Here is a 13,644-nt window from a genome sequence, read left to right on the forward strand (position 1 = left end):
GACGGGTAGAATTACAAATTGCCTGGAAGGGTTTATCAAAATCACTCGGCAGAATTATAGCAGCGGCTTTCAGTGTTGCTGCACGTATGCGAGCAATTTATCATGAAGGTGAATTCTTTTAGGTCTGTTTTGTTCTCAGCCTGAACTGTCCAGGTTCAACGCAAACAGAATCGAGAGCAGCAAGGATGGATTTGTCTCTTCAGGAGCACAGAGCAATATTGTGAAGGTGAAGTGAAGCGTTTTTATCTGCGCTGTGGGACCAAGTTATAAAACTCCCTCTGGGACCCCGACTTGCCTAAAAAGGACCAGGAGGGGGGTTTCTTTCCGGCCGTGCACGTACGGTTCTGCTGGAAGGCATCTGGTGGTGTGCCGCTCGGTGCCGATAAATCAAAAAGCCCTGCCTCCCACTTTATCATGACTAATGAATGCTGCTTCCAGCCCAGCGCTGGACCCTCGCCAAGATTGTGTCCCTGTGCCTCAAGAAAGAGCCCTGCTCCTCCTCGTGACAGCAGCTCGACCAAAAGGAAAGCTCCTTCCCCCCACCCTGCAACCAGCCCTGGCTCCTAGGAGCCAGCGTTAATTCAGTCGGATAATTTATGGGCATAGGCCGGCTCTAAAAACAGTTGCATATTGTACTGGAGTGTTTACCCAACGGGAAAATAATTACGTTCAGTAATTGTTCCGTCAGCAGCCTAGGCCCAGTTGCTGACAAAAAGGGGCTGCTTTGCGTGCGAAGGGCACACTGTCTCACCGCTCTTCTGAACCCTCACGCCTGCCTCTCGCTTTTCATGGCTCTGAATAGCCAGCCCGCCACTCTCTTGTGGGAATGTAAAACCTTAGGCTCGTGGGAATTTAAAACATTCCTTGAGAGAGAAAAGTGGGGTGAGAAACACCAAGTTCAGCACTGGGAGTGGGACCTGAAGTTCCCAGCTCAGCTCTGACGCCGTCTTCCTTTGCAGGGCTGAGAAACTCATCCTCACTGCTTATTTTCCTTATTTTCCTGACCTGGGAGTGAGATTGTGGTGAGGACCTGCTGCAGAGGGATGCTCTGCCACCACGGGCATGGATGTTAGAATACAGCAGTAGAACTTAATGTCTTAATTTACCACCAGAAGCTCAGGTTTGACAGGTTATTGGTATTTTATCTCCGCATAAATAGGTCATTTTTCCAGTTTTCTGAGTGAACAGGCTCATGCCAATGCTGTCACTGGACTCTAAAAATGGAGTCAGAGCCTCTCCTTTACCTCTTCCAATGCTCCCAGTTGTAACAGGGAGAGATCATTCCATGTGCTAACTCCTTCTGGCAAGGCACTGTTTCTATCTAAAGTCGAGCAGATCATTCCCTAGAACAATATTTTGGGTTGAATTTTCTCTCTTGGCTGTTAGTGAAATGTTTATCAAGAGATGGTAATTTTCCTTAATTTGCTATTTGAAATAATTTGGCTGGTTCGTCTTTGTGGCTCTTGATCTGCAGCTGGTCTGGGACTGGTGAACAGCAGACATGAAGTGGTGTTGGCTGCTTGAGAGGACGTGCATGTGACGTGGTGTGGCCCTGGTTTTTTTTAGGATGTGTTGCTTTTAGAGTCTGCTTCCACCCTGTAAAATTATAAATATATATACTTTTTTTTCACAATGTGCTTTTTAGCTTGCTTTCCAGGAGCCCATAGATGCTGGTGATGGAGCTGGGAGATGAACCCAGAGAGCACAGAGTCACTGCTTTAAATTTACTACTTCTGTAAAGTTACCTGTGATATGCAGAGTTTGAACGTACAAGGGGAACAAACACTGTCCAAGCAAACCTGAGTTCCTGAAAAAATTTTCTCATAGTACTAATTTTACTCCTGATATTGAAATAACATGACAACTAGCTCTAATCTGGTGTACTGCACTTAATTTTCACACTCTGGAATATTCCTGTTCTATCAGTTAATTATATTAACTTTAATACTAGCTCCAAATAAATTGATATACATATACAAGAAAAAATATTTGGCTGAAAAACAATGAATAACTTGAGAGGCAGTCCTCTAACCTTATAGATTTAGCTGAAAATTCTAAAAATGATTTAGTGAAACTTCCCTTTCTGTGAATTCCCTTAAGCTGATGTAACAGTTTCTGTGGATTTAGCTTAAATCCATAAGTCTCAAGCTAAGGACATGCATTTGAGTGCTGTGAAGTTATCATAACTTTAAAAAAAAAAGCAAGTTACCACTCTTCCCTGAGCCACAACTGATTGTGCACTCTTGGTCTGCTCCAGGTACAAGATAAAATGTATTAGCTTAAGCCATGTCTTTTTGGGTGGCATATCATAAGGGATTTTCTTCTTCTCAACCCCAGGGAACCAACTCCAGAGCACTTGTTAATACTATTCGGTTTTGCTCTGCAGGAGAAAGAAGGGAGGAGGAGAGACCCCAGACCTCAGCCGGCAGGCAGCTGAGAAAAAAAAGCGAGCAGGTCGTGGATCTAATAAGCTCCGGAAGGCAAAATCACTGGTAAGTATCACAGGCTTGTAATTATATCAGCTGGGGTCCAGTGTCAGTTACACCCAGGAATATTTTAGCTCAGGGCATTTACTGAACTTCGCTAACTGCAAAACTTTGCTCCGATAGAGGCATAAGGAGGACACAAAGCATACCACGTCTGGCTGCTCCAGGGGCAATGCCTCGCTGCAGCCTAGACACAGTCCATCTGCTTTCGGTGGGAAAAAAGAGACAGCAACTGTCTGTGTGCAGGCAGTGATCTGGTTATCTGCTCCTCCCTCGCTTTGCTTGCTGCCCAGTATCCTGACAACCAGTTTCCATGCCCTACAAAGCCCTGGATCGGTTACGACGCTCACATCTTTCCCCAGAGCTGCTCTTCTGTGCTCACGACTTTTGATTGCTGCAGTCTGAAGTTAGTTTATGCTTTGTTCATTGGGCTGAGCCTGAGCAAGCAGCCTGAAGGTCTTAACACTGAGGATTCATTGTGCTCGTTGCGGGTAAAATAGGGCATCCTCACATGAAAGGAGTCTGGGGAAGTCAGGCTTCCAGAAAGCGTCATGGGCCTAAGCTTTTGTAGATATGGCAGCAAATAGCTGCCAGAAGAAAGATGTGCTCACAAGCGTATCGGGGGTTTTTGCAGACCTGGAAGCATGTTTCCCAAGCGATGAAAGCCAAGGGAACGCATGTGAGTTGAGCTAAAGAAGGTTTCCATAAAAGAGAGGCATTGTCTCCTGAGATTGAGAGGCATTCTCCTGACCCAAATACTGCTTAGGATAGGGATTCAGCCGGTGTTAAAGAACAGAAAATATAATTAAAGTTATTCAGCCTGTGTCTTACAGCTTCCATTCTCCAATGGCTTCCTCTGTAGCCCTTAGATCAGAGGGCCCTTACAGAGTTTCATTCCACCATGGCTTCTCATTTCAAATTTAAAGCTGTTTTATTGTCAGTACAGAAGTGAAAGAATCTTAGTTCAGGGTAGAAAGAGATGAGTTTGATTTTCTTTCCCTAGAGTTTAGGAACTTGTAAGTTATTTAACCCACAGCCCACAATCAGAAGGGCACAAGCACCTAGTCTCATTCCCAATATCAGGTCCAAACCCTCCTGCATAAAGCCAGTGGGAGTTTTTTAGGCCAGTTAGGACAGCCTAACCCAGGGGTAAGTGAGCTCCATGTCTTTATTTTGTGCAACCTTGGAAGCACTGGCTTCTTTTTGTGTTAAAAATCTGGCATAGTCTGTGCTGCATCACTCCTTCCTAGACCTTTACATTGAAAATACACTTGTATTTGCTTTGAGTTCAGAGCTGTGCAAATTTCAGCACAAGGGCCGTGTTTCTTATCCTCCATGTAATCACAAAGTATAATCCTGCTGTTACACTGGCCATTAATGATTACAACACTACAGGACAATCAAAGTTAGGTTACAGTAGGCTGATGCATAGAAGAATATGTATAACTCACTGGGAATCATCCAAAATTAATTTCCATTCATTATTAGGGTAGCACTGGAGAATCTTGTTGAAATGAAGACCTGTGAAAAGTCTCTTACTTAATCAATTCCAAGTAAGGCAGCTTAATACTCAAATCTTTTAGTAAATCCTTGGAAGAAGAATAGAATACGATGAAAGAATAAGCGCCCCAAGCAAGCAAACATCAAGTCAAATTAAAATGAAGCTCTTAAATAGATCAATGATTCAAGGGTAGAAAGTAGATGAGAATAAAGTATATTACAGCTGACAATGAAGATGTAAAAGGGCTATTATATGGAGCTCTAAGCTCAGGAGACTAAACAACAACGCACCAAAATAGAAGAAACGTGTAATTAAGGTGATGACCTGACTCCTGGAATTACCTCCACTGGCTCCAGGTTTGCATATGGTGAATGAAGTCTCCTCCTGGTAAACTTGTGGGGTTTTGGAGTTTATTAGTAATCATGGAAACAGTAGCAGAAAATGTGACCAGACTCACACTTCATTTACAATAAATTAAAGTAAATTATCTAAATTACCTTAAATGGTGCATTACAATAAATTGAGTTAATTAGGTGTCTGAATGAAGGGCCACTTTCATAAAAATGTCCATGCACCTCCCCATCTCCACAGTGGGATGGGAATGCCTGCTCTGTCCTTATGCAGGGAAATGCCTTACACTACAGGTAAGTACAGTTTCATTGTTAATTATCTCTTTAAGCACTTTTTTGGATCGAGGCTTTGAGGCTCGTCTGTACCACCTTGATGCTTCCATTGCCTTCAGCAGCTGCTGTCCCAGTATCGTACAAAGAAAAGTGAAGAATGCTGTGGGTTCAGTGACTCATTTGGGCTTTTAGCAGGCCAGGCATGAAGCACATGGCTGTGTTTTGGGCCACAGTTTCATCCCTCCTGTTCCTTCTGGCACGGAGCTGTGCTGCCCTGCTGTGATTCCTCGGTTCTGACCCCAAAGGTCCCTTCACAGGCGTCACTGCTGCCACATCAGTGTTCTTTACCCAGGCTCTCTTCCCTGAAGGACTTCCGATAAAGAGTTTTCTGCAGCTCTCAGCAAAAGAGGCAGCTTGATGGCACATCCCCTTCAAATGTCAACATTCACAGACACTTTACGAGGAAGGTAAAAATCCAGCAGGTTGATGCTTTTGACAGCTTTGCAAATGACTGCAATGTCAGCAATTAGGGGCTGGTTTTGCCTTTCAGCCTGCCTGCTTGGTTCTGTTGGAGACACTGCTCCACCCTCACAGCTGTTCTTGAATTACTGACTTATTTTTAGTGCATACTAAATAACATTTTTTTTTGACAGGATCAGTCATTCTTGCCTCACTGCCTAAGGTAATAAGATTGCAGCATTTGAAGTGAGGAATAAATTATCCTATGACATATAGAGAGGGAGTTGGTGTTTTGAGGATGGATCACATCTATATTCTGTGTGGGTATATCCCACATGAAGATCCAGAGCTCTTGGCAATGCAACACGATCCGGTCCAGTGTACATTTATACCACCTTTATTCTGCAAACCTGATTTTGAAATTTACTGATTCATCCAAGAAATCCTGTTGAACTACGTGGGACTACCCCTGAGAGTGAAAATAGCTCAGTATAATGTCTGGAATTCAAACCCAGCTTGTATATGTCACTCTAATTTTAAAGGCATAGCCTGGCTTTGACACTCTACCCATCTGTCCCTATAAACTCCAAAACTGAACCACCAAAGACACAGGAGCCAAAAAGCAAGGTACGGTCAGATATGGACTGCTTCTGTGGTGTTGTGCTTTCCTCACTAGGACAGAAAAGCTGCAGCTGCTTATATTACACCACCTCTCTGTTACACATCAACTACTGCTAAGAACCTGGCATATTTTAGCCAGTTGCATAATCCCTGGCCTTTCCTTAGGCTGATATTCAGAAGTTGCTGGGTTGCTTATTTATTACTAGACAATTAGACACGAAGCACCATATATCTGCCCCTGCTGCCAGTTCAAATAATGGAAAGGGGAAAGAGGTGGGCAGGAACAGCAGAACAGCATCGACTTTTCTGCCCAACCATTTCACTGTGGACTCTAGTTTCACAGCAGACTATCTGCCCGTATTGCTTTTTAATGAGTTTCTATGTCGATGTCTGGTTTTGGTGGTGTTTGTTCACTATTATTACCAAATAATTTGCTGCAGTTAAAAAAAGTCAGAGCTGTTGGTATGCACAGCCTGTGTTTTTTTGGATATTTGGGATCTTTTTCAAGGAAAAAAACAGTCACTGTGTCACTAAGGTTTTATTTTTGCTGAACTTCTGCATATTAAAATGCTTATTGAACAGTATTTTAAAATAAACTTTATCCTTTACACTGCGAGAATTCAAACTGTGACAAAGCAAGACTGGGATCAGCCACAGCCGTATGCACAGGGGAAATTTTATGCATTAAGATACGAGTTAATGTTGAGAACCAATTAACGTGGCTTTAGCTCTGCTAGCATCAATTTCTAATTGGATCTTTTTGTCCTTAAGGTAAGCTTTTAACAGAACTCAGGTCACTGCAGGAAGATATGCTTGTCTCATCGTTATGAGTAGCATTTATAGATTCAAGTTTTCAAGTCTCCAACGTTTTCAGTCCCTCTGAGACTGTTAGGATAATACAACACTTATTGCCTTCTCTTCCTAGCTGTCACTTACTGCAGATCTCGAGCCTGTTCCCAAACCACCAGTCCGTCCCAGCTGGGCCACTCACCAGTCAGCTGGGAACCTGCCCCCTAAAGCAGCAGCAAAGACCCTGGCCCAGAGCTCCCAGTGGAATGCCGGGATTCGGCCAGCGCCTGTTCGAGCTCCAAAGCCACGTGAGAGAGGAAAGAAAGGCTTCACCAGGACGAACGCCAGGTCTACACGTTAGTATGCCGCCCTGTCCTGGGCAGAAGCTGATTTCAGAGATCGCTGATAGCCAGATTTTGTGCACAGAGGTGGTGCTGGCAGTACATTGCTGTAGGTGAAGGAGGAGGCAGTCATTCTGGGTGGTGGGAATCCAGCTGATGGTGATTTGCTGCCTCAGAAGAGAACATATGGCTAAAATCTTCTCGCTTCATACCTAGCACTTGCTAGACCCACCTTCTGTCATGATATTGAACACTGGCATGGGCTTCACATGGGTTTCACTCACTAATATTCAGTGGCAGAGCAAGAGATCTTAGAGCGTAAGTGGCAGCAGGGCTCAGCCCAAACTCCACGAGCTCTGCCAGGCCCTGGACAGATGCCAGGAGGAACTGGTACTGAGCATTCAGAAAATTAGGGGGTAAAGCAAATCAACTGCAGGGAGACAACAGCTGAGAAAACAGCTGATCTGTGAGTGCCTTCCAAAAATAAGGAGGCAGACTGACACCATCAAAACTGTGGGTTTTTTTGGCCATTTCAGGCTAAGGTTTCCTAGATTCGATGTAGATTCTCGATGCTATTCATCCAGACCTCACCTCTTGATACACCCAGCATGTCTCTAAGGCCCTCAGTGCCTGCAGCCTGCTGGGAAAGCATTTGGTATCCTTCAGAAGCAGACAGATTTTTGCAGATTTTGGTAAAAGTCCCCTTAGTTCACAAGGGCTTTGTCCACGTAAGGACTGCAGGCTGAACCCTGGTGATTTTTAATCGCACAAGGCTAGTGGATAAAGAACCTGGAGTGAACAAAGGAAAAGAGACCTCTGATGTGAAACTGTTTAGGATTTTCAAAGAGAACATAGGGGTAGAATAAGAGGGTAGCTCTTATTTCCCCACCAAGGGGAAAGATGATGGAGCAGGTGCATCGCCTATAGCCCCCATGAGGGGGGAACTCCTTCTGTGGCAGATGAAAGAAGGGATTTAAACACAGATAAGGGCACTGGGATGACTGTGATGAGGCCCAAGGAAAGCACTGATCCATGTAGGAAGCTTCACAAAAATGCATCCTGGTTAGAAAAGCCAAGAGAGGAAAGCACCAAGATGAGGGTAGAAGGTTTCAGTCCCTCCTAAGAAGTTTCCACCACAAAGTTCCTGTTATCTAGGGCCCTCATCCTGATGTAGCACCGCACGGACAGAGCCTGAGGAAGGCTCCACATGGGACTGGGGCCAAGTCATGAAGAGTTATGCGTAGGCTCTGGGCTTGGCTGCATTATTGGTTGTTCCAGTCAGTCCAGGGAATTTCTGCTGGTCTGGCAGCGCTGCTGTGGCCTCCCAGGAATGCGGTGCTCGGCTCCCTCCGGAAGGCACTGGGAAGTGTGTTTCTGCAGCCTCTATTGCTTGTGAAGCGATCTGCAACTGCTAAGATGTGGTTTGGGGCTGTCAGAGAGGATGTGGGGGATGGAGTGAGGGGAGCTCCTGCGGGGAAGTGGCTACCCAGTGGCTACGAGCGAGTCCAGGTGGGTGGAGAAGGGAGCGTGCAGGGATGTGCAGCATCCTGCCTGACCTCTGCTGCATTCAGCACCTTCTCCATAAGAAATTTTAAAACTGTGCAGGAGGGAAATGCTTCAGATAGCAGGGAACAGGTGCTTGGATAAACACGTGAGCCACCTACCACCGCTGTTGCTGTAGCATGGAAACTACCAAGGTAAATTACCCCTGATGGATTGCGTTTGGATTAGGGGCAATTTGCTAGGCAAAGCTACGTATTTTTTGTATCAGAGAGAAAGACAAATCAGGTCTCAATTCCTTCAGTGACCTCTCCAGGGCCTTGCGATCTCTGCCAGGCTTTTCCCAAGGTAAACTTACCAGCTTTAGCTAGTGCTCCATGGGCCATGTTTGCAGACTGTCAGAAAGGTGGGCAGGAGAAGTAAAGATGTTTTGACACGATTATTTCCTCTTTAATGAATTAATGAAAGGAAACAAACCGTTCGATCCAGATTTGTAAAAGTATTTGAGGTACTATATACCTATATATTCAGAATGTGAAATCTCTGGCTAAATTAATCTATCTGATTCTCATGTTGTTGTTTTTTTTTTCACCTTCATTTAGCATCTCCTCTGTTTGAGGCTCAGCCCTGGCGTATTCCTCCGTCAACCCAAGGATCTGATACAGAGTAAGGGAGGATCCAGAGTATCTTTCATCTTAGCAGAACAGAAGCTTATCTGCCTGGCGTTGGGGAAACAACAGCAATGTTGCCTGAGTCACAGGCTGTGCCTGGTGAAGAACAGCTGCTTTTGAGTCCTTTGCAAGGACCCAGTTTTATTTTTTTTTTCAGCTTTTGCTAGAAAAGACTTTCTTCATTGACCTCACCGTGTAAAGAAATGAGCATGAAGGTCCTGCATCCATTCTCACTTAGGCTGTCCAAAAGAAAACTTAACTGCCTTGCAGCCAGCTTAGATAGCGAGGTGCTGGAGCAATGACTTTGTATTTTTGGGGAAGTTCAGCAGCTGGTGCAATGACTCCTTCCTGCCTTTGGATCTCCAGGTGGGATCTCCTGTTTCCAACCTGGATTCAGAATGTTTTCCTGGTGTGTTTCTCAGCCTGGTTTCCTGTTGCTGCTGCTCCTGAACTGGTGCTATATCCTCTTTTTCTTCTGGGTACGTCATCTCTGCAGAGTTCACCTAGACTTTTGACCATGCACAGAAAACCCTTGTGCAGATCCCTGCTGTGGTTGCTGGACCTCAGGGGTGCTGAGCTTGCTTGTGTGTCGCTCAGACACCTCAGGGCACATCCCACGGCCTGAGCTGCTCTGTGATGCTTTCCCAGTGAATGATGGAAGTTGCCCTGCCCGTGGGCAGTGAGGGGCTTGTGGAAAACAAGCTAAAACTACCAGACACCTGGGTGATGTAAACTGTATCCCCCCTACACAGGGAGTGGTTTACCACCAAGGTTACTGTGATCCTTCAGCTTTAACCTACAGCCCCTGCCAAATCAGCTGGACTGTGAAGGAAGCACCACAGCATTCGAGGGAAAAGCCTTTAACAAGTGGAAAAAAGGAAGCTCAGGGAGAATGCTTGAAGAAAAGCCTTGCTAGTGCTGTACTGAAGGCAGAACTTCTTCCTCTTGTTTAGCAAGGCAAGTCCATCCTGTCAATCATGTTAGTGAGAACGTGTTAGTGAGAACGAAATCAAATCCCACACTCTGGATTACAGCATTGCACATGACTCCTGTGGGAAGCTGACACTAGTTTAATTATTTAAGGGAATGTAAATCATGAGCTTTTATTTGTCTTTTCTACAATTGAGGAAGTATCCAGTAAAACATAAGGAATCGCAGTTTTTAAGGGTAAGGGGACTGAATGCACAGCAGCTGCAACTCATTGCCTTACCATATCCCAGACTGGGATAAAGCTAAAACTTCCCATACACTAGGATGAGCCATGGTACACCCATGAATTAATTCTCTGATTGACAAGGATTAGGAGAAGCCTTCCACTCTGTGAGCAGATTATTCTGTACTGTGTCACTTGAGGATTTCAAGAATTTTGGCACAAGAGACACGGACATTGGACATTGTCGAGATCAGGCACTGGGCACAACACACCACGGATCTGAACTGAAGGGACAGCTTTTGCCAGCAAATTCTGCCCCTTGGGTACTTGCTGAAACACTACATAAATCCCAGCTCCTGAGCAGTGTTTAGGTAACTCAGTGCATCTCCCTCTCCCTGTTTTTGTCCTTTCATTTTTCTACTTGCCTGGAAATATACTTTCTGTATGCCTGGAAGAGGCAGCTCATCTCAACCAAAATAACGGCCTGAGAGCTTGGTAAGTCTAAGCAGGTCACCTCTGAAATGATTAGCTGAAATGGGAACTTGCAGGTAGCAATTATCTCTTATATCATCAATTACGCAAGAGACAGACTAATTTCAATTAAGAAAGCTAACTTCTGGGCATCTGAAATCAGGTAGGATAAATCCCACCCAAAATGTTCATCGACATCCATTCCCTGGTATGGCAAATCTCTCCTCACAAACCTCTTCCCATAGAAAATCAACTTAAATGGATTACTTCATGGATGTTTATGGCTTCTGAAGTCCAAACTGTTGCTCCCGCTTCCTTTTTGTCCCAGGCTCTGCGTAGTTTCCCAGGCAGCAGTTCAGTGCTAGGTCTTTGTACCAAACAGAAAGTGGCTATGCTAGGAAATGATGTAACCTTGCATCAATGGCTTTCCTTTTCTCATACTCACTGGAAGGGTAATGTTCCCAGGGTCTGCCTAGGCTTGGAGCTGAGTGCTCAGGCATTACTGCAGATGCTGTGCCTTTGCTGCAGCAAATCAAGCAGCTTGAGTGCTCAGTGTACATCTTAAGGCTCAGGCTTCTCCAATTTGCAATGCTTTTGTATTTATGATGCCACGAAATAATGAACAGCAACATTGTCAAGGAAACTGCCGAGCCAAGCAGTCAATCCGTGAAGTAACAGCAGACCTGTAAAACGCCTTGATGTAACTTCTACCAATTATAGTATTAGAATAAAATACATGCACTTGCAACACACCTTATAAACATTCCTGAGGTTGCAGAATAGGTCAGAATCTGAAACAGAAAAAGAGGGAGAGACACACTCCCAGCCATCTGCCTCTGCCTCTGCGCTGCTGGCTGGCCTCAGGCAAGCTGTATCACCTTCCGCGCCCTGGGCTGCTGATCTGCACGGGCAGATGGTTATTTACCCACCTTATAACACGCCTCGAGATGTGTGGATAAGAAATTGCTACACAACTACAGAGGAAGGTTGTTATGCCTGCGCCGTTCCTTGTAGATGCTCATTTCCCTGCACTGCTTGGTATTTCCAGATCCTGTACAACTCTGATTAGCCGTAGCGTTTGATTAAAGAAATGAAAGTACCTTTCAAACCCCACAGGCCAATGAATCAGCACTGCTGCATCTGAGTTCCACCAGTACAAGCAAGATCAGAATGTGAGCCCTAGGCTACAGCCCTGCTCAGATGTGGTGAACAAACCCAAACATGCCAGCCTCCTCTTACCCAAGGTTTACCATCCACTTCTGCCAAAATCTCCACCTGAATTTACCTCATGTTCCTTGCTGGGAGCAATGGCAGAGTTTGGTACTGTAGTTTGGCTTTTTAGCCCGAATGAAGCTTTCCTAATTATTGTTCTTCTGAGCTAAAGACAGAGCTTTGTTTGGGAGAAGGACTACGCGTAGCTGAAGACGATAGGAGCTGCAGGTGGGAGCACAGTTAGACTAAAACCGAGGATTTTTGGAGACATCCAACTCGTGTGGCAGCCCCTGAGAAGGAAGATGAGCAAAATGAGAAATGAGAGGGAAATGAGAGCAGAGAGCTGAGTCCCAGCAGCACCACGAGGGTTGTAACAGGTTAAGAGACGGCTAGAGAAAGCACGGAGACCTTGCGGCAAATGGAAAGTAGCTGATGATAGTAGCTAAGTGTAAGATAAAAAGTTGCTGTAATAGGTGGATGAAGCTGATAACAGGTGGAGAGCACAGCTCAGCTCACGTAACAAAGGGACGGGGAGGTGAGCAGTCAGTGTGTGGGGCTGTGTTGGTGGGCGTATGTGCTAAGGGGAGAGGGATATGAAAATCAGCTTGAAATCAATTGCCTTGTCCCAGCTGGCACGCTTGCACTGCCTTACTGTGTGTCTAGCACAGACATCCTACCTCTCATGTGCTCGTGTCCTCTTTTAGGGGATGAACTCAAACAACAGACACATCCCAGGCCTCCTCCAGATGGGTGCACCCCAAATAATTCAGGATAACGAACTGCTTTCATGTCCCAAACAGCCTAAAGCATGGACTGGGCAAGCAGACAAACTCTGACAGTACAATCACATCTGAAATATCTCCTGGTGTGCAGCAGCTGCTGCAGTAGGTCTGAGAAAGGTGATGGCAGGAGGTGCACGCCTGGATAGATGCTTTCTAACCATTCGCACAGCCCATATCCTGAGCACAACCACTCTCCAAACCACTCATAAATTGCTGGTTGGCACAGGATGCCTGGGAGACCCCCTGGGAGGTAAAACCACTGCTACAGACAGGTCCAGGCATCGCAGGGCACTCCCAGCACAACTGGGGGAAGGAAACTGAATTTGGCTCTCCAAAAAGGCCTGGAGGCACCAAGAGAGAGGCAGCAACAGGAGCAGATGGTCTGAGCTGCGTTTTCAACCTGTTCCATCCTGGGATCTTGCTTTGAACGGGCAGGAGGCTGCCAAACCCACCACGGGGAGGGCAGGATGGTCTCACACACATACACTCTGCTACAATCTGCCTGCAAGACTGCGCACGCTGACCTCCGGCACCAGGGCAGGCTCTGCTTGCTTCATAAACCAACCCACGCAGTGCTAAGAGCCGACCCGCAGCAGTTTCCACGTGCCCTCATTTCTTCCTGCAGTTCTTGTTGCCTGCTCAGTCCCCAGATGTGCACCAGTTGTGAGTGTGATACCGAAAATCTTCAGGTCAGCCCCGAATCACGAGGTTTTCAAATAAAGATTTTTACCAACCCATAAATCACAACTGCCAGTGTCTTTCTCTCCTCATTTTTTTCCCCTTATTTTCTCTTAGGTGGCCTGTTTTTTTTTTTTTTTTTTTTTTTTTTTTTTTTTTTTCTTGCTGCCTGTTCCCTCCTTCTCTGCAAAACTCTTTTCTCTGCTCAGCAGCAGGTTCCCCTAACTCACAGAGGGATCCTCCAGAACCTGCTGGCTGAGCAGGAGGCCATGGGCAAGGAGATGCAGGAGTTGGCAGGCACCAGCGAGGCTCTGGCTAACTGCAAGAACAACCAAAAAAAAAAACAACAACAGATTG

The 13,644-nt window shown here is 45.7% G+C and overlaps 1 protein-coding gene across 7 annotated transcripts in view; it reads left to right on the forward strand.

Annotated features, from left to right (window-relative positions):
• The window catches only part of FBXO16 (F-box protein 16), a 38,361-nt gene extending 25,024 nt beyond the window's left edge, over window positions 1–13,337 (forward strand). For 6 of the 7 annotated variants that reach the window (XM_084516316.1, XM_084516319.1, XM_084516315.1 and 3 more), the window contains 3 exons: window positions 2,387–2,492; window positions 6,616–6,835; window positions 8,923–13,337. In XM_084516316.1, the coding sequence (XP_084372442.1) occupies window positions 2,387–2,492; window positions 6,616–6,835; window positions 8,923–8,990 (394 nt within the window). In that variant the 3' untranslated portion in view covers window positions 8,991–13,337. The remainder of the gene's footprint in view (window positions 1–2,386; window positions 2,493–6,615; window positions 6,836–8,922) is intronic. The other variant, XR_014692095.1, reaches the window with a different exon arrangement.
• The last annotated feature ends 307 nt before the right edge of the window (window positions 13,338–13,644 follow it).

The sequence above is a fragment of the Aythya ferina genome (assembly GCF_964211825.1).
Source record: "Aythya ferina genome assembly, chromosome: 3".
In the NCBI taxonomy this organism is placed as follows: domain Eukaryota; kingdom Metazoa; phylum Chordata; class Aves; order Anseriformes; family Anatidae; genus Aythya; species Aythya ferina.